At 51.0% G+C, this 22,327-nt stretch overlaps 1 protein-coding gene across 2 annotated transcripts in view; it reads right to left on the minus strand.

The window, feature by feature from the left end:
- The window catches only part of COL26A1 (collagen type XXVI alpha 1 chain), a 175,085-nt gene that overhangs the window by 69,707 nt on the left and 83,051 nt on the right, over positions 1–22,327 (minus strand). The window contains exon 3 of one of the 2 annotated variants that reach the window (XM_075528516.1): positions 16,359–16,456. In XM_075528516.1, the coding sequence (XP_075384631.1) occupies positions 16,359–16,456 (98 nt within the window). Of the gene's footprint in view, positions 1–16,358; positions 16,463–22,327 lie in introns of both variants that reach the window. The other variant, XM_075528515.1, reaches the window with a different exon arrangement.

Here is a 22,327-nt window from a genome sequence, read left to right on the forward strand (position 1 = left end):
CATTGACTCAGTGACAGTGAGGGAGAGAGTGAGGGAATGCCTCCTTTTCAGGAAAAAAATATTACCCAGGGGCTGAGTAATTTAACACTATGGTACTATAGCAATCACTTTTGTACTAGATAGCCCACAGCCCAGGACATTTCTCTGCATCGTCCCAGCACCCCCAGGCACTGACTTTGGGTAACACTGTCTATTATCACCCACTGGGGGAAAAGCTGATCCAATGTGACCCGGACTAGAGTGGCCAACAGTGTAGTCGTCGGGCACCATCTAGTTCTTCTGGTCTCACGGTGGACGAGGCTTTGAGCCATGCAGATGATTAGTCCTGCGGGAGCCTTGTGGCATAGCAGGTTACATATTGGGTTGCTATCTGAAAGGTCAGCAGTTCAAAACTACCAGCCATTTCTGGGGAGCAAGATGAGGCTATTTGCTCTCATAAGCATTTACAGCCTTGGAAAACCAAAGGGGGTGCTTCTCCTTTGTCCTGCAAGGTCACTATCAACTCCGTGGCAGTGAGAGGTGCTCCTCTGTGTCTTCGGTTGTCTTCTCTCACTTTTACTTCAGAAAAGATTGCAAGCTGTACCCTAGATCCTTGCTGCTCTGCTTGTAAGACCCCAGATCCCAGTCACCAAGCGAGAATGCAGAACAGAAGCTGTATGAACTGGGTCCTATCAGTAGAGCAGGCTGTTCCGAAAGACTATGGTCCTAATACTTGATCCTCAGGAAGCCCCTGTGGCTAGGTGTTTTCTAGGAGCCCTCCTGGTGTAGTGGTTTCAAGTTGGGCTGTGATCCGCATGGTCAGCAGTTCGAAACCACCAGCAGCTCTTTGGGAGGAAGACTGGGCTGTCTACTCCTATAAATGCTTACAGTCTCAGAAACTCACAGGGGTGCTATGAGTCAGCGTGGACTCCGTGGTACTGGCTTTGTCATTGAGGGGTTTTGCTTGTGTCTAAGACGTATCTGGAACAATCCCACCTCCCTTTGGAATTTGAGGATGAACCAACTGCCTTTGAGACTTCAGCTGAAATGCCAGCTTTCCTGCCCTGATCCATTTATTCCCTGTGGCCCAGGCAAGTACAAGGGTGCCCACTTACTGCACTGTCTGGGGTTCATCCTGAGAACCACCTTGTGGCCATATTACTGGGGCGACGACCAAAGCTCGAGGTATAGGCAACGTGTCAAGGGTCCCCTGATCCTGGAAGGAAGTGGAGGAGTCCGGATTTGAACCCAGGTTCGGTCCAAATTCTGTGGACTTTTATAAGGGAGAACCAGTCGGGCAAGGACCGGTTTGGGCATCTCTTGTTTAGGAACTACAACATGTGGGCTGGCTGGAGGTCAGGCCCCTCTTATCCCTGCTCTGCTTCCCCATCAAGACGGACGGGCCTAGATTTCACCTTAGGATGGAATGGCTTATTCCAAAGCTAATGGGAAGCTGCAGGCTGGTATCTCTCGGCAGACAGTCCCTTCAAGATTGGCCTCAGCTAAAAAGAGTCACCTCACCCAATGTCATGAAGTCCGGGATCCCAAGCCCTAGAATTCCTTGGTCATGCTAAAGTACAGGCTCCATCCACAGGCAGGCTGGGGGCAGGGGGTCGGGGAGGCATGTCCAGTGGCCCCTCCCACCCCTGACTGTTCAGGACCTTGGGTGGAAAGTGAACTGGAAGGGACCCCATCATGGAGGATGTGACACCACAGGCACTGTCAATTCTGAAAGGAAACGAGACCAGGCTTTCCCAGGAGGACTAAGAGGGTGGTCGTCAGAGACCAGGTCCCCATCCCCGGCCACCTCAAGGCCTCACAGGCATGTCTGGATCCTGGGACACAACGAGAGGGGGTGGAAATAGAATCTGGGGGACATTCAAGCGGAGCTCGAGGAGTGTCTCCCCACCTCCTCTTATGAAACCTTGCACACACCACCCCCTGCTCCAGGTCCCCTTTTCCCAGCTCTCGAGGGTTGGGGAAGAAATGAGAGCCTGGGAGAGCTTCCAGGAAGGCGCTGATCTGGCCTCTTGCCTTCCAGAATGGTGAGAAATTAAGCTCTGCTCTTTGTGCCAGCAGCCCTTGGTGACTAATACCCTTATGAGGGAGTAAGAGGTTCTCAACCCCACCACTCCGTAAGCTCACTGCATTTGACGATGCCCCTGTGGGAGACGCTTCCTACAAGCCCCTAACCCCACCGCTGAAGCACGAGGCTCGAAGCCTTGCCGGCGTGGCCAGCACGTACTTCCATTCTCCTCCTCTGCCCAGTAGGTCCCAGTCCTGGGCCCTCTCACCGTGGGTCCATCCCTGCTCACTGTGAGCAGTGTAGGAGCAAATGCTACCAGGGCTGCTGAGGATGCCCTGGTGTTGGAGACTCGGGAAGAGCATTCAACACACAGAGGATGCAGTTGTCAAGTTCAGAAAACTCTTGGCCGGGAGCCCATCCATCTCTGGCCGACGTAGCAGGCCAAGGAAATGTTAAGGACAGAAAGGTCCCTACCAACCACTTCCACAGTCCCCGAGGATGGGCACTAGAGTGGAAAGACGGCCTCAGCCTGTCACCAGCTCTGCCCAGCCTGGGACAGCACAGTGGGGACTAGGCACCTTGAGCTTCATGTCTGAGCTCGATGGCACCCGATGGCTGACGACCATGGCTGAGACCTGGTTGCAACGTGGGTGTGACACACTCACTGCTCGAGACTTCAGCCCCCGCCTGGGGAGCCTGGAAGGGCCGCCTCCACAGCAGTTCATCCAGTTGATGGTCACAGGTGTAATGAGTCACGTGTTGGGCTCCTAACCACAAGGTCAGCGGTTTGAAACCACCAGCCACTCCATGAGAGATCGATGAGGCTATCTACTCCCGTGACGATCTACAGTCTCGCTGAGACTGATCGTGGTGACTGCACACCTCTTCTCGATATGCTTGAACGATTGACTTGTATGATGTGTGGATGGATCGCCAATAAAACTATCAAAAACAGATGAAGAAAAAAAAATCTACCGTCTCAGAAACCTAGAGGGCAGTTCTGTCCTTCCCTGTTAGGGGACTGTGAGTCGGAATCGAGTCAATCGGCGGATGTGAGCTTGAGGGGCGTGCGCTTGTTTGTTGGATGTGACGGCTTGATGCTGTTCAATGGCGGTGTTGAGAGGACACTGGGGCGCCGGGAGGAGAAACAAGTAGCTCCGCACCGAAAACGCTCCTTAGGAGGGAAGATGGCAAGACGGGAGCGCCTCTTCTTGAGGACGCGAGATTAGAAAAGACTCGTCCCTAGAGAGGCCTCCATCCCATTTGGCCGTGGGAAACACGGGAGGTCTCAACGAGATGGGTGGCCACAACAGAGTGCGGGACATCAACGGTCGAGAAGACGGCATGAGACGGAGCAATACTTTGTTCACCCGGGTGTGAGCTGACACCACTGCGTCAACAGCACATGTGATGACCGCCCCCCCCCCCAATGACAGGAGGAAGAGGAGGGTCGGGAGAAGCACCAGGTCCCCTCATCTGTAGGCTAAACCCCAAGTCCTAACAAACCTCAGCGCCAGGACTGGCCCAGGGAGCCCAAGAGGAAAGGGCTCTTACCTGCAAGGTCACGCCCACGCTCACCCCACTCCCACTCACCTGCCTCCCATCAGCACGCCACAGGCGGCCTGAGAGATGGACCCTCTGGAATCTGCTGCCTCAGAAACCGTCTTCTCTTTCATCACGGAGGGGAACTGTGGTCATTCTGGATATAAACACTCTAGCCCCCCATTGCAGCTTCTGTGGGAGCCCCTGGAGAGATGGGGGGTTCCTTCCGCCAAGAGGCAGCTGATTTGGTTATCGCTCTCAAGGTACCTGGGAGGTTTTGGCTGCATGTGTGCACCACCTCTTTCCCGACAACATTTGCCTACTTTCCCAAGACAGCCCTTTCCCCACCCCACCGTGCGAACAGCTGGGTCGTGTTCTAGAAAGGCTTGGACTTCCTGTTTGAGTGGGAAGGGTGCCCACTGGTATTCTATAGGCCCCTTGGGGGTGGAGACGTTCTCACTAGAGGCCCAGAGGCTCTTGGGGGGATCCCTGCCCACCCCCAGAGATGGCTTGGACTACACTCGGTGGATGGAATGCGCACCCCCTCCTCCTGGCCAGGCTCTCACCCCCTCCCACTCCCACTCCCACATCTCACCCTGGAACATTTGCACAATTCTACGGGTCACGTAGCCCAGCCCCTACGTCGGGGCTGAAAGGCACTTGACATTTCAAAGACCTTTCAAGAACAAAACAGCCTGCCTTCCCTGTGTGCATCCTTGTCACATGCCGTGGAAACACCCACCACCACCACGATCTGCCCTACCTCGAGCTGCCCACATGGGAGGAGGACCCCGAGGAACTTTGTCTGCTACGGGGAGGACGCAGGAGCCCTTGGTCCCTGGGGAAATGCCCATGTTCCCCAGAAAGATGTCAGGCCGGCCCAGAGGAGTCCCCAGAAACTCACAAGTTCAACAACAGCCATTCACAGCCTTCCACTGCCCGTGAAATGTCAGTGGGAGAAGTAGCCGCCCAGGGGTGGGGTTGGGATGGGCTGCGAGCTCTCTGGCCAGACCAGCAGAAGAGGCATGCTGGGCTTTGTGACCAGGGCCAGAAGAGGAAAAGGCAGGGGTCTTCGGTGGACGTGGACTGCTCCACCCAGCATGACAGGAGGTGGCGAGATACACTCATCTGACAGCGAGACCCATGCAGATGCTGAAGCCACTCCCGGCTGGGCTGGAGTACCAAAGGGCCTGGAGTCTTGTCAGCAGCAAATCACACTGTCTGCGGAAGCCTTGCGCGAGAGCAGAGGCGGAGAAGAGGCCTTCAGCCCGTTCCCCTCGGGCCAGGACCTGGGTCTGGGGTCGTCAGGGGAAGCCAAGGGCGAGGCAGGTGTGAGAAAAGGTTGGAGACTGTGAAGTGTTCTCTTCCTTGGGACCAGCCGGACAGGCGGCAGAGGCGGTGCCAACTTCCTCTTGTACGTCAGCCTGTCCACAGCTCCCTCATGGTCTCCAGCAGAGCCCCACATCAATAAGCCAGCATTTCCCTAAGACTCCCCTATAGAATGAAGATAGTCACGTATCCTCCGCCCAAGCCTCACGTCTCCCACGCATGAATACTGCCTTTCCCCATCATTCGTTTATCCAATAAATTAATTGGGCTCGCGCTCTTGGTCAATTGCCCAGCTGTGGATGTTGGAGAGAACTTGACAAGGATGTGGTCTGAATGGACGTGGTCTCTTCTCACCGAGTGGCAAGACTCTCAGGGTAGTAGCTGGGACAGAGAGCTGGCCAGACAGATTGAAGCAGACCCTGAAGGCAGGGAAGCTGAGTCAGGGAAGATGCGTCCTTGTCCCTAGAAGCTTCAATAAGAAAAGAACGTTGGACACAGGGCGATGGGTAAAGAGCGATGCAGATTCATAAAAATTGTTATTTTCTTAAAAACAAGAGATTCTCCAGGGTCTTCATGTGCTGGTGGGAAGAGGACAGCAGGCAAGAACAAAGGAGTTTCGGGAGTGGGGCTGGTCAGGGAAGTGGAGCCTGAGAAGTGAGCCAGGTGGGAGTCAGAGGTCAGGACGTGAACTGGGGGAGGGACCCACTGTCCCTACCTCTTTTGGGTCCCACATTTCCAACTGCATCTGGAGACAAGCCCGTATTTTACAGTTCCCAGCTTATTTGTTCAACCTCTGGCCCTGGAACACACACACACACACACACACACGCACGCACGCACGCACACACAGAGTCTGGGCATCCTGAGGCCCCTTGTCATCTCTGTAGCCCAAACACCTAGTACCTCCTAAACCAAAAACTCGTGGACATCAAACGGCTCCAACTCCTGACGGCCCTGTACATGTCAGAGTATAACTGTGCACCATCGTGTTTCCAAAAGCCAATTTCTCAGACAGAACTAGATATTGAGCAGGCTGAGTTCTTTAAAGAAGCAAAACCAGTGACATATATGTCTTTAAGTCATGAAAAGGGTCACACAGTTATAGAACCCAGTCAGTGCAGTCTGGTTCAAGTCCACAGATCAGACGTTAAGCTGGAGGGTTCTTCCTGACTCGCGTGGCTTCAGGGGCTGCTGAGTTAGGAAACAAGGATGACAAAGCTGAACAACCGCAGGCTGGTGGCTCTGCAGTGGAATGAATCAAAAACGGAAGAAGGGAAGGAGAAGAGATGACGAAGTCAAAGGTGGGCAGTCCGTTGATGGCTCCCGAGACGGGCAGGCAATATGGCGGGGGCGGGGGCGGGTTGGTGAACCAGATGCAGGATCCAGACCGACCAAGTGACAAGCTTTCTCACAGAGTGTATTTAAAAAGGAGGAAGCCACACACCCAAGGAGTCTTTCTCCTGATTGCATGAGGACTGTGACCTGATCACGGGGCCTCACTCCACCACAACCTCAGGGAGTGGACTCCATTATGTTAGAACTCATCATGGGTCTGGTGACATCGCGGTAGATCACAACCTGGGGTTGACTGCCAAACTTCTGAGAACCCTGGCAGAGCCAAGGTGACTCAAAACCTGTCACCGATCCCCAGTCCTCTCTTCTGTGGCATCTTTGGGAGATGTGATCCTCCAAGTTTCCCATTAGCCGCCAAGCACACTAACTATTTACACCGCGGTAAGCACTTGGTTCGTTTTAATAAATAGCCCCACTTCCTTGCGCCAAGCTTTAACAAACAACCGGGGAAGGCAAGTCTCAAAGACATCATCAGAGTCACTGAGAATTATTCAGAACAAAACATTGAGTTCTGCAGATTGGCCAGACTGTAGTCTCCTCTCAGGAGAGCTCCTTCTGGCTTTGAACCCTCAGCCATTCAAAACACAAACATATTCATACACAGAGCTAGAGCCAAGGGTGAGGTGTCAGCATCGTTTTGGATGCAAATCAATCAGTTTAATGCTTGGATGCACTAGCAAAGCTACTTCCCCCTAGGCCTGCCCTCACCCATACTAAGGCCCTAGGGATTCATTTCCTGTCCTGGCCAGAATTCCAGTTGGGGGAAACCCTACTTAAATGAAATGTATTATCTCCTGATACTTGAGACCATCAGCTTTGTGGCAAATCTCCCACAACACAAGGCCCTGTGAGCTCTGGCCTGTGAAGCACTAGGGATTAGCCTGCCATAAGTATTGACAGGAAGAAGCTGGCCCAGAGTCCAGTTGACCTGCCCCTTGTGCTGGGACAAGTCTGAATGGGATTTCCTAAAACATCAGTAATTCTAAGTGGCTTGGGATAAAGAGCATCTAATCAAGAGCCAAAAGACTCAAGTTCCAGTTCTGGATTCGTCACTTAGCAGATGGCCGAGTCTTAGTTTTCCCAGCTATAAAATGGGATAGAGATAATAAAATTACTGAAAAGTCTGAGGTAGTTAGTTGATTGTGCCAACCTGGCCAATAAACACATGTGGGGTTAATTGAAGGGTGGAGAGCTAAATGGCTCAGTGAGCCTCGCCTTTCTAGTTCTTGGGTCTCTTGCTTTGTGATGGTCAGACCAGGGTGCAGCTGCCTTAGCCAGTTCCCTGCTTCAGCTGGCAGGGCTCACTCCTTTTGCAAGACACCCCAGAGGAGAAGCCGCATGGACCTGCCCAGATGCAGCCCTGGGTGCTGGAGCAGCCGTGTGGAGATCCCTGCCAACACTGAGATGCTTACACGTTCACTGATTCAGCTTTCCTCCTGCAGTCGGCATCATTGAGTGTGTTTTGTGAGGTAGAGGAGGACTTTGTGGACTGGTGTCAGACATAGGGTTAATGTTGGGCTTGTGGGCTTGGGCAGCACTGAGTCGGGATGTTTTCTTGATGTGCGTTTAACCTTTATATAAAACTCTCTCTTATACATGAGTTTCTGTGGATTTGTTTCTCTAATGTACCCAAACTAATACATGCCTTTGAGAACGTAAACAGCATTTTGAAGAAGGATACTCACACGATGATGCGATGGGAGTCAAGGTGAGGATGTCCCTTCTTTTGAGACCAGATTGTAGGAATTGGAGAGACAGTTGCTGGAGGACTATGGGTAAAGTAGGTACTCTCCAAATGAAACCTCACGTGTGTGAGTTGTTGAATGTAAAACTGATTGCCTGCTCTGTAAACCTTCACCCAATCCTCAATAAACAGACAAGACAAACGAACTAAATCTGGCCATGTAGTAACGATACGTTATCCCATCCTAATGCTAACTCCTGGAACGAGCATCGGCAGACAGCATGTTCCAGGTGCATCTCGGTCAACAGCTTCCACAGAACACTGACGGAGGCCGGACACCACACTGGACACCATAAAGGGGGAAAGATGGCGAAGACACACTTCCTGCCCTCCAGAACCTTATGATGCGTCCCTGGCAGGGTTGTCGATGTAGAATGGCGTGTGTGTGTGTGTGTGTGTGTGTGTGCGTGCGCGTGCACACGCAACGTCTAACTTCCTCTAACATCGTGGGGAAGTACTTGATGAAATGTCACCATCCTCGCTTTTTAAGGCGCCTTCTGGCTCGACTTCCTCCAAGACAGAGTTGTTTGCTCCACTGGGAGTCCATGATATAGCCAATACTCCTCGCCAACACCGCAACCCCAACACATTGATTCTTTTGCAGCCTTCCGCATTTGATTTTCAGCTTTGGCACACACAGGTGACGAGGGACAATGCCATGCTTTGGGCCAGGCACACCTTGGTCCTCGAGGCGACAGTCCTGCTATTACATCCCACAGAGGACGTTTGCAGCGAGGCCGGTGAGCTACCATCAAGTACGTTGGGTATCAGGAGGGATGGGTCCCCGGAGAAGGGCAGTGAGAGAGGAAGACACTTAATGAGATGGACTGAGATTCTCAAACAAATTGTGAGGCCGACACAGGCCCGACTGGGCTGATTTCATTCTCTTGCACACAGAGGCACTCTGAGTCAGAAACTGAGTCAGCAGCACCCAACGACAGCCACTGAGAACTGGCAAAAGTCTTGAGCAAACAATTCACAAACAAAGACGTAAGAATGGCTTACAAGCACATCAAGCAGACATGAAAGGATGCCCAAAGTCATGAGTCATCAGGGAAATGCAAATTAAAATTACAAGGGAGATCCCATTTCATGCCCATGCAAAGAGCCAACCTTTCAATGACTGACGGGCAAATGCTGGCAAGGCTGTGGTGGAGCAATTGGAATACATTGTGTGGAAGGAGGTGGAACATGGTATATCTACTTTTTAAAAGTTTGATTCATACAAAGTTAATCATACACCATGGCCTAGCAATAGCACTCCTGGGAATTCACTCAAGGGGGTGTGTGGTAATTGAACAAGTTCATGTCAACTTCATAAGAGAGTGAAGGGGTGGAGTCTAGCCTGCCAGTCAGATCACAACCCGAAGATCCCTCCTCGTGGGTGTGGCCTTCCCATGAGGATTCTGGGAACTCTCTCTCTCTTGATGCTGCCATCAGAAGAGCGGGGCCTCCCCTGCTCCCACCCCCCCTCAGCTTCACATTCCTGTTGACAAGCCACATGGAGCCACGCTGATGGCAGCCAGAGCCCTGGAGATGCGTCCACTGCCACGGGACTCACAGGACTTTCCACCCAGCGGCTTGCAATCTTCCTGCAGTCAACATCATTGCACGTGCTGCGTGAGTCTGAAGAGGCACTCATAGGCTAACATCAGACTTATGGACTAATATCAAACTTATGGGCTCGATCTGGACTAGGCTGGGATGCTTTCTTTCTTTTGTGTGTTTATGTGTGTATGTGTGTAAGAGAGAGTTTGCATAATTACTTCTTGATATAGAGTTCTCACACATATGAGTGTCAATGAATTTGTTTCTCTAGTGAACCAGGTCTAAAACAGGGTAGAAAGACAAAAAGATGTACACTGAAAGTTAATAGAAGTTTTAATCATAAAGCTCCAAACTAGAAACAGCCTAAGTGTCTTACACATAGGCGCATGGATAAACTCAATTATGATTATTTCCATAATAATCATAATTATTATGATTATTGATATCAATAATATCCAGCAATAAATACAAAAGAACAAACTGCTAATGTGCATGCAAGGACATGGGTGAAACCTGGAGGCACTGTGAAATAGACCACCCATAAAAGAGCAGCTACCGATGATTCCATTTATGGGACGTTCAGTGATAAGCAAAACTAATCTGCGAGGAGGGAAATCAGTCCCGTGGTTGGTTAGGCAGATTGGCTGGAAAGAGAGTACGGGAGAGCTTTCTGGAAGGTGATGTGAATGTGTACGCATTTATCAACCCGTACCAAATGGTCCACTTAAGGTCTGGGCATTTCAATGCATGCCATTTTTAATGCCACTTTTTTTTAAAATAGAGGGGCAAGTTCACAGCAACTGTCAAGGTTAAGGAACACATGGAGGCAACTTTTGGAGATACTGGCTGATACAAATGGTTAATGAGCTCACCACATATGAAAAAGTCGGAGGGTGGAGTCTACCCTCAGGTCGTTGGACCTGAGTCTGAGAATCCAGGCCCTGGGAAATCGAAGAGCACGCAGTTCCACTCTGCCACACGGGAACGGCCCTGAATTGGCGTCAACTCAACGGCAGCTGTTGCTTTCTCAGTAGAGGTTACGGTAAGTTAATAAAGTATGCGTGTAGCCAAATCCCACTAAAAATGATTTTGCAGAGAACTACTGAGAAGGGAGCCCTGGTGGTGCAGTGGTTACCGGCTGGGCTGTGACCCGAAAGGTCCACAGTTTAAAACCACCAGCTGCTCCTTGGAAGAATGACAAGTGACAGCCTGGGAAACTCACAGGGACAGTTCTACCCTCTCCTGTAGGGTCTCTAGACATTGAGCCTGCATCGACGTGATGGCAATGTTTGGTTTTCGTTGTTTTGCATGAATCAGACTTGCCGATAAGTTACGTGCAGACGAAGCACAAGAAGGAAGAGGCTGTTCGAACACTGACTGTGGTGATGAGCATACAATGCTTCTCGGTGTGATGGAAGTGGGGAATCGGATGATCTGTGGATGATGCGCCAGTCAAACTGTTAAACAATAAAAACAAGCAAACGAACAAAAAGCCTGGAGACTTTTCATCCAAGGAAGACTGGAGATGACCGTGAGAGCAGATTTCTGGATGGGTTTTTCTACACGACAATTTTACTTGCTTTTTTTCATATGAAAAAAAAGTAGTTCTAGATAGATAGATAGATAGATAGATAGATAGATAGATAGATAGATAGATAGATACAGAGGCACACTGGCGGTACAGTTCTTAAAGCACTTGGCTGCTACCCCCATTGCTCTGGGGGAGGAAGATGTGGCGGTCTGTAAATCCAAAAACATTTACAGCCTTGGGAGCCCCCCAGGGGTTCTGCTCAGTCCCTTTGAGTGGCCATGAGTCCACCAAGACTTTGTGGCGATGGATTTGGTCATGGTTGGATATTGTGACAGATCTAGGTGGACAGATATCTTGAAGTTGTCCAGGATTTCATTTTGCTTGGATCCCCAACCAACGCTCACGGAAGCAGCACTCATGACCTCCAAGGACATGTCGCGTTGGGCAGGTCTGCTGGGCAAGACTCCCCTCAGGTGTGGAAGAAAGAGCAAGGAAGGCACTGTCAGGCCTGGGGGGGCACCTGGCCCAATGATCTCAGATGCACGAATAAAGAAGGCTGCCGAAGACTTGATGCATTTGAACCATGACATTGGCAACGTGAAGTGCTGTGGGCTGCCCGAGGAATGGACAGCTCTGTCTTGGGAGGCGTACAGCCAGAATGCTCCTGAGAAGCAGGAATGGTGAGACTTCATCTCCCATACTGTGGACCTGCTATCGTAAGAGGCCAATTTCCGTAAAAGAACCTCCTGCTAGGTAAAATAAACTCCAAACTCATTCCTAGCAAGTAGATGCTGACTCCTAGTGACCATATAGGACAGGGTGGAACTCTTGATGGGGGTAGGAAGCCTCAACTCTTGATGGGGTAGGAAACCTCCTCTTTCTCTTGCAGGGCTGCTGTTGGTTTCCAACTGCTAACCTTACGGTTAGTAGCCCAATGCATAATCACTACGCTACCGGGACTTCCGGTGGGTAAAGTGGAGGGTCAGCGAAAACGAGGAAGATCCTCAAGGAGATGAATTGACATAGTGACTGCAGCAATGGACTCAGACATGACACCGGTTCTGAGGATGGCTCAGGACCCGGAAGTGTTTCGTTCTGTGGTGCTTGGGGTCACTGTGAGTCTCAACTGGCCAGACGGTGCCTGACAACATCTCCCATCTGCGGTCACCATGAGTTGGGATTGATTCCATGTTTACTAACAACGGCATGGAAAGAAAGTATCCCCAAGCACTTCTGGGGGGCGGGGGTGGGTAGGATCAGAGCCTGAGAAGACCCAGAAGAGGGAAAGCAGCGGCAGAGGAAGAAGATTTGGAAGATTCACCCCCACCCCTACCCCCACCTCCCCAGGCTGTCCCAAGGCCCAAGTCATTAAAACCAGAAAGGCTGAAACACTTAGCAGGAACAAGATGCTTCTTTAGGGGTACCTCATCTAAGACAAAACAAAACCCACTGAGAAGCTCCCTGCTGACCCTGCAGGATTTCCAGAGAGGCAGAATGAGAACACGGGATGGGAATTCACAGGCAGCAACCACCACAACCATCCAAGGAATGCGCCTAAAGCCATGGACCTAGCCTTTATTTAGCCTGCTGCCTTTATTGTTTTATATCTGGGGATGTAAAATCTTTACAAGGGCTTTCAGGAGCCATTCCCAACTGCAACCCAAGCCTAGCACTCCCAGGAATTCCTCCACTGCCAATTCCCCTCCATGGGCGTCAGGACTCTCATGTTCCCAGAGAAGGGGCCACTTAACCCCTTAAGGAGAGGACGGACACATCCCAGTCAGGGTGGGCAAGCGCTGGCTGCACAGAGTTGCAGAAGCTCTGGGGCTGCCAGCGAGGGGTTGGCAACTCTTCGTAGCTCAGAGAAGCAGGTAGATGTGGATGTGGTTGATCAGGTAAAAGGTGAGGGGTCAAGGCCTTGGGAGTTGGCATCTCTGGGGGCAAATGACGATCCACGAAGCATGAACCTGCAGCCCAGCTTGAGCCGATTCCTGTCGGGATGGGGAGCACCCCGAGGACAATCGGGGGCGCTCGTCCACAGTCTGCTGCGGGAAACCTGCTGGGCTTCGTTCATGCCGCCTGAACTAAGAATCATGCAGAAGGTGGAACTCCTTCACATTCTAATGCCACGTCAGCGAACCATCTCATGATCTGACACCCTAGGAGAAGGTCGCCTGGTCTGAATGACCGTGGCATCAGGTCCCAGGTGGTGCAAAGTGGGATGGTAATTTATATAAAACTGGTAGGAGGTGAAGGATTTCTCTTCAGTAGAAGGGATAAGCCCAAAGGTTATTGTTCTGTAAGATCTACAGTGATTTCATATCTACCAATGTCTACCTATAAACCAGTCAATTGATCAGTCATGTGGTAAAGGATTAACCTTACCCATCGAGAGGCCTGGCCTCATGAGAGCTAATCTCTCAAACTTCGGCGTGCCCTGCCTGATAAAAACATCTCTGTTTGCCTCGGCGATCAGGGCCGCACCTGGCAGACTCTACTAGCGAGGTAATCTATGAGAGAGGTTTTCGGCCACTTGTTTCCAGCTCCATCTGTGAGGGTGGAGGGTGGAGACAGGTGGAGATTAGTCCCACAAACAGCCACCCATGATCCCGTGACCAAGACCTTGGCTTGAGTGGGCTTCCCTAGTTGGCAATTCTCCATGCATGCTGTCCCGGGCGCTGTGCATGACTCCCTCCGACAGTTGGGGACCTGCACCTCTCCTGACCTCTACGCCAATGCATCTCTTCCTGTGATTGATTTTGGCCTCTCCAGGTAAGAAGCCGTGAGTCTAGCAGCAATCGGTAAGTCCTGGGAATCCTCCTAGCCAAGCAGCAACTCTGCAATTGCAATCCCGAGAACCATCAAACTGTGTGAGTGTGGGTGAGTGCATGCGTGCGTGCGTGCTGTGTGTTGGTCCGTTTTTGGCAAATTCTTTCTAGTCCGCCGTGTCACTCTGCTGGCTCCCACAGGAAATGAGGGAAATAAAGCACATGCTCAGTTTCTACTTAGACGAGAATCATGAGTCCTTTCATGTTGCGAGCTTTCTACTTCATGTAATCACTCATCTCTTCAAGAGAGAAAACAGAAAGAGGCGTGGGAACCCAACACTTGGCCCTGCAGTGGGGTATGGGAAAGGGAAGAAGGGGTCCTCTTTGGAACCAGGGGGCCTCATTTTTCTTTGGAGAGCAAGAGCAGACAGGGGCTGTGGGAGGAGGCAGACAGGTGGGCTGCGGCAGCGCTGAGAAGGCAGAGAGGGGGCTGGGGGTGCTTATCGTGCCGAAGAAAGGCTTTTAGGGATGAGACCGAGCAAGGTGGCAACCCGGGCACATCACCGGTGGGTCCCAATGTCACTTCTTATATTCTGGATCACTGCCAGGTGAGTCCAGTCAGTCACTTACGGGGAAAGCAATCACTTCCTTGGCGGAAGCTGGACATCTGGGTTTCCTCTGTGCTGTAGAGGGATCCGATGCCATCCCCTGATCATGATACCAACAGAAAGAGCAGGGCCAAATCCTTGGGCTTTGAGAGTCTCAGACCTCAGTAAAGGGACTGATGTGAGGCAAGGGTCACTCACACGGGGACGTCCACCAGGTCCTGCCAACCACGCTTCTGCCTGGGGGGGACTGACCTCCTCACCACCCCTCCTTGCTCCTTTCCAAACAAGAGTCCAGTTTGGTCCTGGGTCCTCAACAAGCTGAGTCCGGCCCCCAAGGCTGCCCTCTAAAGCGGAACAGGCGGTGTTGCTGCGTGGATCCTTTCGGATCCCATGTCCCAGCTCTGCCGCGGGCTCTCGGGCACACAAAGCACCACCATTGCTTCTGCTGTCCCGTCTGCCATTGTCCTCTTTGTGTTTCTTGCCCACAGAAGGTCTCACGAGGCTCCTCACCAAAGTATATATATGAGGGGGCTTCAGAACGTCCATGGAACAATCGAATGGGAAGATCATGGATTCTGTCCACCAAACCTCTTGAAACTCCCTCCGATAACGTCTGTGACATACAACCGTAGATGACAGTGGCTAGATCGATGTCACTTAATTCAAATGTTAATGACATGGACTTAGGAGAAAGACTTGGCCGTCTCTCGCTGGAAAAATGACAGCCCAGAAAACCCTGCCCGGTCATGTGGGGTCGTCGTGAATTGAGGGTGGGCTCAATGGCATCCAACCACAGCAGCTCTATCATGAGATTTACATATATATAGATTTACATATATATAGATTTACATATATATATATATATATATATATATATATATATATATATATATATATATATGTTATAAGAGCTGGGAAAGCCCCCAATAAAATGATCTGCACATAGATAAATAAAATCTAATATATTAGGTTAGGTAATGAAAAAGAGAAAAGATGAGAGAATACATTTTATTCCCCTGAGAAAATCAAGGTTGTAGAGTAAGGATTTGTGAATTCCGCATGACTGAAGTCTCAGACAGACGGGCGCAGTGGGGGCTCGCTCCCACGCTGGCGTGGAGGGGATGCCCACCCAGAGTCCTTCAAAGCCTGCCTGAGGGGTTGCCAAGACAGTGACTTTCCACAGGAGTAGAAAGCCACATCTTTCTTCTGCAGAGCACCTGGTGGATTTGAACTGCTGACCTTGGGATTAGCAGGTAACTGGAAACCTCTATCCAAGGCTATCTCTGATGAGAGCACCAGAAACATTCACTCTGTTGGCATCACCAACCTTCACCGGAGTGCTGCTGTCTGGCTCTGGAGCCAGGCCACATGCCCACCCTCCAATCCTTCCGTCCCTGCTCTAGGCACCTGGAGGGCAGAATACAGCTGAATGCTGTCCGCTCTGCTGTTCCCCCAGTCTCCTGGCCATCTACCTCTTTCAAAAGACCCACTGGCTTCAAGGCTGGTGGGCCATCCCCTTGCATTTCGTTCTACCTGACCACCCTACTTCCTGAGTGAGTCTGAGCCAGAAGAGGAAGAGAGACAGGCTAGACATCAGAGGCCCTCTCTGGCTGGGGTTCAGGATGCCCCCCTTTGCCCCATCCAACCGTGGCAGAGAGGGATGAGTGCGTGTGATTCAGAAGCAAGACTCCACTGCCAGGTGCAGGTGTCCCAGCCTCATGCCAGGGTATCCAGCCCAGAGCAGTTAGCTGGGAGTTGTCTGGGAAGAGGAAAGACGAACTTCCCTCCCCCCTTCCCAAAGTCACTTGGGCACAGTGGAGGATGGAGCCCAGCAGCAGGAGGGGAGGAGGGAGGAGGGGCAGCAGACAACACAGAGACACCACAGGCCAGGTGCAGCCTCTGGGCTCCCCTGTGCGCACCGCGGACTTACCCTCATCACAGTTGCTCCCAGTGAAGCCCGGGCAGCACTTCCACTCCAGGGCAGTCACCGTGCGGTAGGACACTCTGTACGTGGGTCTGATCAGGGTCCTGTAACTAACACAAAGACAGTGTCAGCGGACTGTAGGCTGGTGCTCGCTCACCCGCAGACCTGGCGCCGTAGGCTGGGGCAGCTTGCCCGGTGACCATTGTAAGCATCAATAGTTCCCTATACCGAAAGGTACTTTACTATTTCATACAGTTAGTAATGACATGAGAACAAGTCAAGAGGTACACAGAGCGGGGTTATACGCGTTTTAAAATACTAATGAAAACATATCAAAGCATACCTGACCAGAAACAATGATACTGTTATTTAAGATATTTCCTATTGCTTCTTGATTAGTGGCTTCACTTGCAATATTCCCCGCGTTATCGCAGGCCTAGTTCTGGCTCATTTTTCACACCTATGGACGGCATGAACGTTTAGAACACGCTGCTGCACGGGTGAATGCTGAAAGGAGGAAGGAATGTAAATCTGCGATTTCCACATTGGGCGGCTGCCCACCTCCGAGCGAACGAACCCTGATTTCAAGGGGCATTTTTCACAAGCAGTTTGCCAAACTCAACAGACAATCAGTAGGTATCGGGTCTGCCGAACCGGCTTGAACTGGCTGAATCCCACCACTGCTGTGTGGCCCTGAGCATACTCTGTGTCAGGAACATTCCACAGTCGCTCTAAGTGTCCCTGTCTCTGATGACTCTCTAAGTAGGGCCCCCTCTGCCCCACACCTTGAACGCTGCTGCTCTAAGTTGCCACCAGTCAGTTCCAACTCCTTGTGGACTGCACATGCGCTGTGTAGAACTTTGCCAAGGGCTTTTCAAGGCTGTAAGTGACCATTCACAGTCATTAAGAAAGTTTGAATCATCGACCTTTCAGCACTTAGTCAAACACTGACGACCCATGTGTGCCACCAGGCGCCGAGATCATCAATAGCAAAACCTACAAATATCATTGAAAACTACCCAACTCCCAACCATACTCAACCTTCCCCTCTGTGTTAGGCCGGGTTAACTAGAGAAACGAACCCAGTGACACCCATCTATTGGTAAGAAAGGGCTTTAGATCAAGAAATAATTGTACATCAAGAGGACATCCCAGCCCAGTCCAGCTCAAATCCATCAGTCTGACACTAGTCCATCAGTCCCTCCTCAGACTCACGCAGCCATGATGCAATGATGCAGGATGCAGGAAGATCACAGGCCGGTGGGTCAAGAGTCGTGTGGACCCAATGGCGGTGGACGAATCTCCAGGCTTACACAGGTCTCCAAGTGGCTGCCCAGCAAGGAGGTGAATGCAGAGAGCGAGGGGGGGGAAGATTCCCAGGACCTTCCATATGATGAGGTCATGCTAACAAGGAGGCACCATCAGACTATGGCCTGATTGACAGGCTAGATGCCACCCCTTCGAGTTAACTCGAAATTGTGTAACTACTACACCACACCCTCCATTATTTCTTTTGGTTGATTCATTCAATGAATATGTATGAAGTACCAACTATTGGCCATCCTGAGGTCACAGGCTGAGAACAATGAATTTCTGTCCTCAAAAAAGCCACCAAGTGAATCTATCGCAAGAATAAAACTATGCCTGCAGGGGCCACGGATCCCACAGTAAAATCTCATTCTTGCAGTTTTGACCTTTTTCCAATAAACAAGGTGTGAGACTACTTTATAAACATCGAAAAATAGTGGCTATACCACGTATAACTGAATTTCACTAAGGCACTAAGTTTGGCTTGTATCTTCTGCTTTAAGAGGGAGTAACCCTCCCCTCAACACCCCCCCCCAAAAAAAAAAAAAAACTCCACTTGGCCAAACTTTCGTAGTACTGAGTAACTCACTCTGAGTTGGGGCACCCAGTGGCGTCACCTGGGAAGGTTCTCTCCGGTCACAGTGAATTTTTTTGTAAGAGCAGTTTCACTCAAAACTTGTTTTTTGTGATGGCCGATTTAAGAGAACAACATCCGGCTGTGAAATTTTGTTTCCTGCTTGGGAAAAATGCCGCAGAAACTATTGTGATGTTGAACACAGCTCACAAGGACAGTGCTTTGTGAAAACTCAGGGTATGAGTGGTTTTCTCATTTCAGAAAAAGGTGAAATGCCGATTGATGCCCAACCTCGTTCTGCACATCCATCAACTTCCCGAACAGACGAAAATGTGCACTTGTGCTTGAAGACGGGTGATGACAGACCATTGAAGAGATGGGGAGGTTATCTGGACTATCCTGGAGCTCGGTTCGGTGACTTTTAACAGATTTGGGAATGAGAAGGGTCACTGGGAAATTTGTGCCTCGGGGTCTGAATGACCAGGGAAAAGAATGTCTAATGGAAACATGTCATGCTTTGAAAGAACAGTGACCCAGACTTTTTTCCCAAGGTCACTGCTGGCGACAAGACTCGGTGCTATGCTTGCGACCAAAAGCAAACATCAATCAAGCCAGTGGAAGACGCCACTGTCACCTTGCCCGCCCCCCAAGCTAATCAAGTGAAAGCAAAGATCAGCATGATGCTCATTTGTACTTGGATGTGAGGGAGATGGTGCATTTGGAGCTTATTCCACCAGGTCAGACTGTTAATCAAGCTTTCAAGTTAGAGGTTCTGAAAAGATTGCATAACAGTGTGAGACAAAATAGGTCTGATTTGTGACAGATGGGGGACTGGTTTTGCCACCACAACAATGCAGCTGTTCACACAGCCATCTCAGTGCACCGGATTTTGGCAAAAACAAACAAACAAACCCCCAAACCCATCATGCCTTCTTGCCCTGTGTACCTTACTCACCTGACCTGGCTCAGTGCAACCTCTTTTGATTTCCTCAAAAGAAGAGGGACATGGAAGGACAGCCAATTAGACAATGTAGAACAGCGATTTTCAACCTGTGGGTCGCCACCCCTTTTGGGGTCAAACGACGACCCTTTCACGGGGTTTCCCGATTCGTAACAGTAGCAAGATTACAGCTATGAAGTAGCAACGAAAATAATTTTATGGTTGGGGGTCACGACAACATGAGGAACTGTGTGAAAAGGTCATGGCCTTAGGAAAGTTGAGAACCACTGATGTATAAGATGTGAAGAAAAAACGAGGGAGGTGCTGGCAGCCACCCAAACAGATGAGTTTGACAAATGTTTCCAAGAATGGCATCACGCCCTAGCTACCTAACAACATGGAGCTACATGAGAGCCCTGCAGCTGGAGAAGCCATGTGGAGAGCAGACCCCTGCCCACCCTGAGGTGCCTCTGCTACCACTGGATCCATAAGACTTTCCACCCACTGGCCTGTGCTCTTCCTGTGTTTGGTGTCGTTGCATGTACTGCATGAGTCTGAAGAGGAATTTATAGATTGATATCAGACATATGGGATAATATCAGACTTAGGGACTTGCTCTGGACCGAGCTGGGATATTTTCTCAATATTCAATTGCCCTTGTGTATAAAGCTCTTTCTTATACAAAAAAAGTGGAATTGCAGATTTGACAAATGTATTGCGTGTAATGGAGAATACTTTGAAGGTGACAAGGTTATTTTTTTAAAAAAATTAAATACATAGCTTGGGGGAAGAAAAGAAATTCCGGTTTTTTTTTGAGGTACCCCTTCTTATGCCCATCATGACAACCCTCTGCTGCTTCATCGGGGCTGCACAATTTCCCCTAAGACCAAAGGCCATGGCTTCACGGAACTGAAATCAGTTGAAACACACAGCAGCTTCAGGGGGTCAATGGAGCCAATAGGAATTAACGGGCAGCAGTGGGCGTGAAGTTTTGAGATGCCCCATAGACAAGAAAATACACAAAGCACTTCTTGGGTTTCCAAAATCCAGCTCTCACTGAAAAATCCTGTTCCGTGCATATTTTTTAAAAGAAAAAAAAATCATCTCCCTTCTTTTTCATAATCATTCCTGCAGACTAACGTGCCTCTATGGGACCTGGGAGGGCACCCGCATGGCTGCATAACCTCCAGGGCAGGGACCAAAAGTAATTTGTGACTTCAGAGAAAGGGAGCCAGCCGTCGGCCAGAGAGGTACCCACCACTGAGAGCTGGGAAGAAAGGCAATCCCTGGACTCCAGGATCCAGGAACAAGAGGTCTAGCCCAGTGGGATTGGAGGAGACTGGCAGGCCAGCTACATCACCACCCCTTATGGAAAGTGGCCTGGTAGGATACATGGTGTAGCCAAAGCAGTACCGCCAGTACACCACCGGCATAACCAACACACACACGCACTCCTATGCACACTCACGTTTACACTCATGGCTGGTGTAGCCTCCTGTGGGACTTGCCTGCTCACAGTATTTCAGCAGAGGCCCCCCCAGGCTGAGCACAAGGGCTAGCACCCTCAGAGCAGGCTGAGGGTTGCCCCCCTGCCCCCATGCAGGCGAACCCCACTCTGCCAGCTGTGGCTCATCACCACCTTCAGGCTGCCCGAAAGATAGCCTTGGCCGGGGCGTTGCAAAGTGCTGAGTGAGGATTTCTTTGGAGAATGTGTGGCAACGTGCCCCAAAAGCTTAAGAGGAGAAGAGGGCGGGGTGGGAGATACTTCATCCCAGGCTCAAGGGAACCTTGGGAAGAGCGGGGGCCCTGACCCTGGAGTTTAGAGGGCTGGCAGATGGGACTCGGACTCTCTCGCCTGAGGCCAGGATCCAGAGGGAGTGCTCGGCTCCTTTCAGGTTTGGGCGGAGCAGGGTCTGGGAGTGGCTGGTGTCAGCCAGATGTGCACCATGTTCCCCCGAAGGAAGGAAGGAAGTGGCACCTGGGAGTCTTCAGTAGTGACCGGGTCCAAGAGGGTCCCCGGAGGAGGCGGTGGCCATGACAGGAAGAGCTCCCGGGTTGCCGGTGGCGGAGGGAGCAAAGGGTGAGCTCATGAGCAGGGAGCAGTAGGAGATCTGCAAGCAGTAATGCCCTGGCAGGGCATGCGCCAAGCCTGGGAGGGCCCGGAGAGTCCCCCAGGAAGGTGCCAGCAGCTCATTCAACGCCATGCAAGAGGAGCTCTGTGGCCAGATGCCCACAGCATCCGCCAAGTAAGGCCGCATCTGCTCCCCGTCTTTCTTGGGAGCTCCTTCGACTGCGTTGTTGTAGGGTACTGTCAACTCATGGGTGACAGCCTACTCCAGCTTCCCCACCTCCAATTTTGGGGAGACAGGACACACGCACACTCCAAAGAAACTCCCTCTCAGTATTTCGCAACCCCCCATCTTCTTCCCGGGAGGGATCCCCCACTTGCCTGGAACAGAACGCTACGGTACCTGCTCCTTGTGGTGCCCGTTGATTGGCATGTTTGAGCCACCCCTGGACTCCAGGATCCAGGGGGCATGGGTGGCGATGGGTGTGTGGGGGCGTGGGTGGCGATGGTGGCGAGCCATCTTATTGGGGCTTCTCCTCCTTTTGTTACCGAACCCCTTTCTTCTCTTTCCCAAACACAGGGCCCTTTCCAGTCGTGGCCCTTCAGGGAGCTGGCCCCGAGCAAGCAGGCCAACGTGTCACCATCTTCCCATCGAAAGACAATCCTGGTTGTATTTCTTTTCTTTTTTTTAAACATTTTATTAGGAGCTCATACAACTCTTATCACAATCCATACATATATATACATCAATTGTATAAAGCACATTTGTACATTCTTTGCCCTAATCATTTTCAAAGCATTTGCTCTCCACCTAAGCCCTTTGCATCAAGTCCTCTTTTTACCCCTCCCTCCCCGCTCCCCTCTCCCTCATGAGCCCTTGATAATTTATAAATTATTATTTTGTCATATCTTGCCCTATCAGGCATCTCCCTTCACCCCCTTTTCTGTTGTCCATCCCCCAGGGAGGAGGTCACATGTAGATCCTTGTAATCGGTTCCCCGTTTCCAACCCTGGTTGTATTTCTTTCAACACTGCTGCGCCCGCTCTTCGGGCAGACCCCAGGAGACTCAACGTGCCTCACCCAC

The sequence above is a fragment of the Tenrec ecaudatus genome, chromosome 12 (genome assembly GCF_050624435.1).
Source record: "Tenrec ecaudatus isolate mTenEca1 chromosome 12, mTenEca1.hap1, whole genome shotgun sequence".
Taxonomy (NCBI): Eukaryota; Metazoa; Chordata; class Mammalia; order Afrosoricida; family Tenrecidae; genus Tenrec; species Tenrec ecaudatus.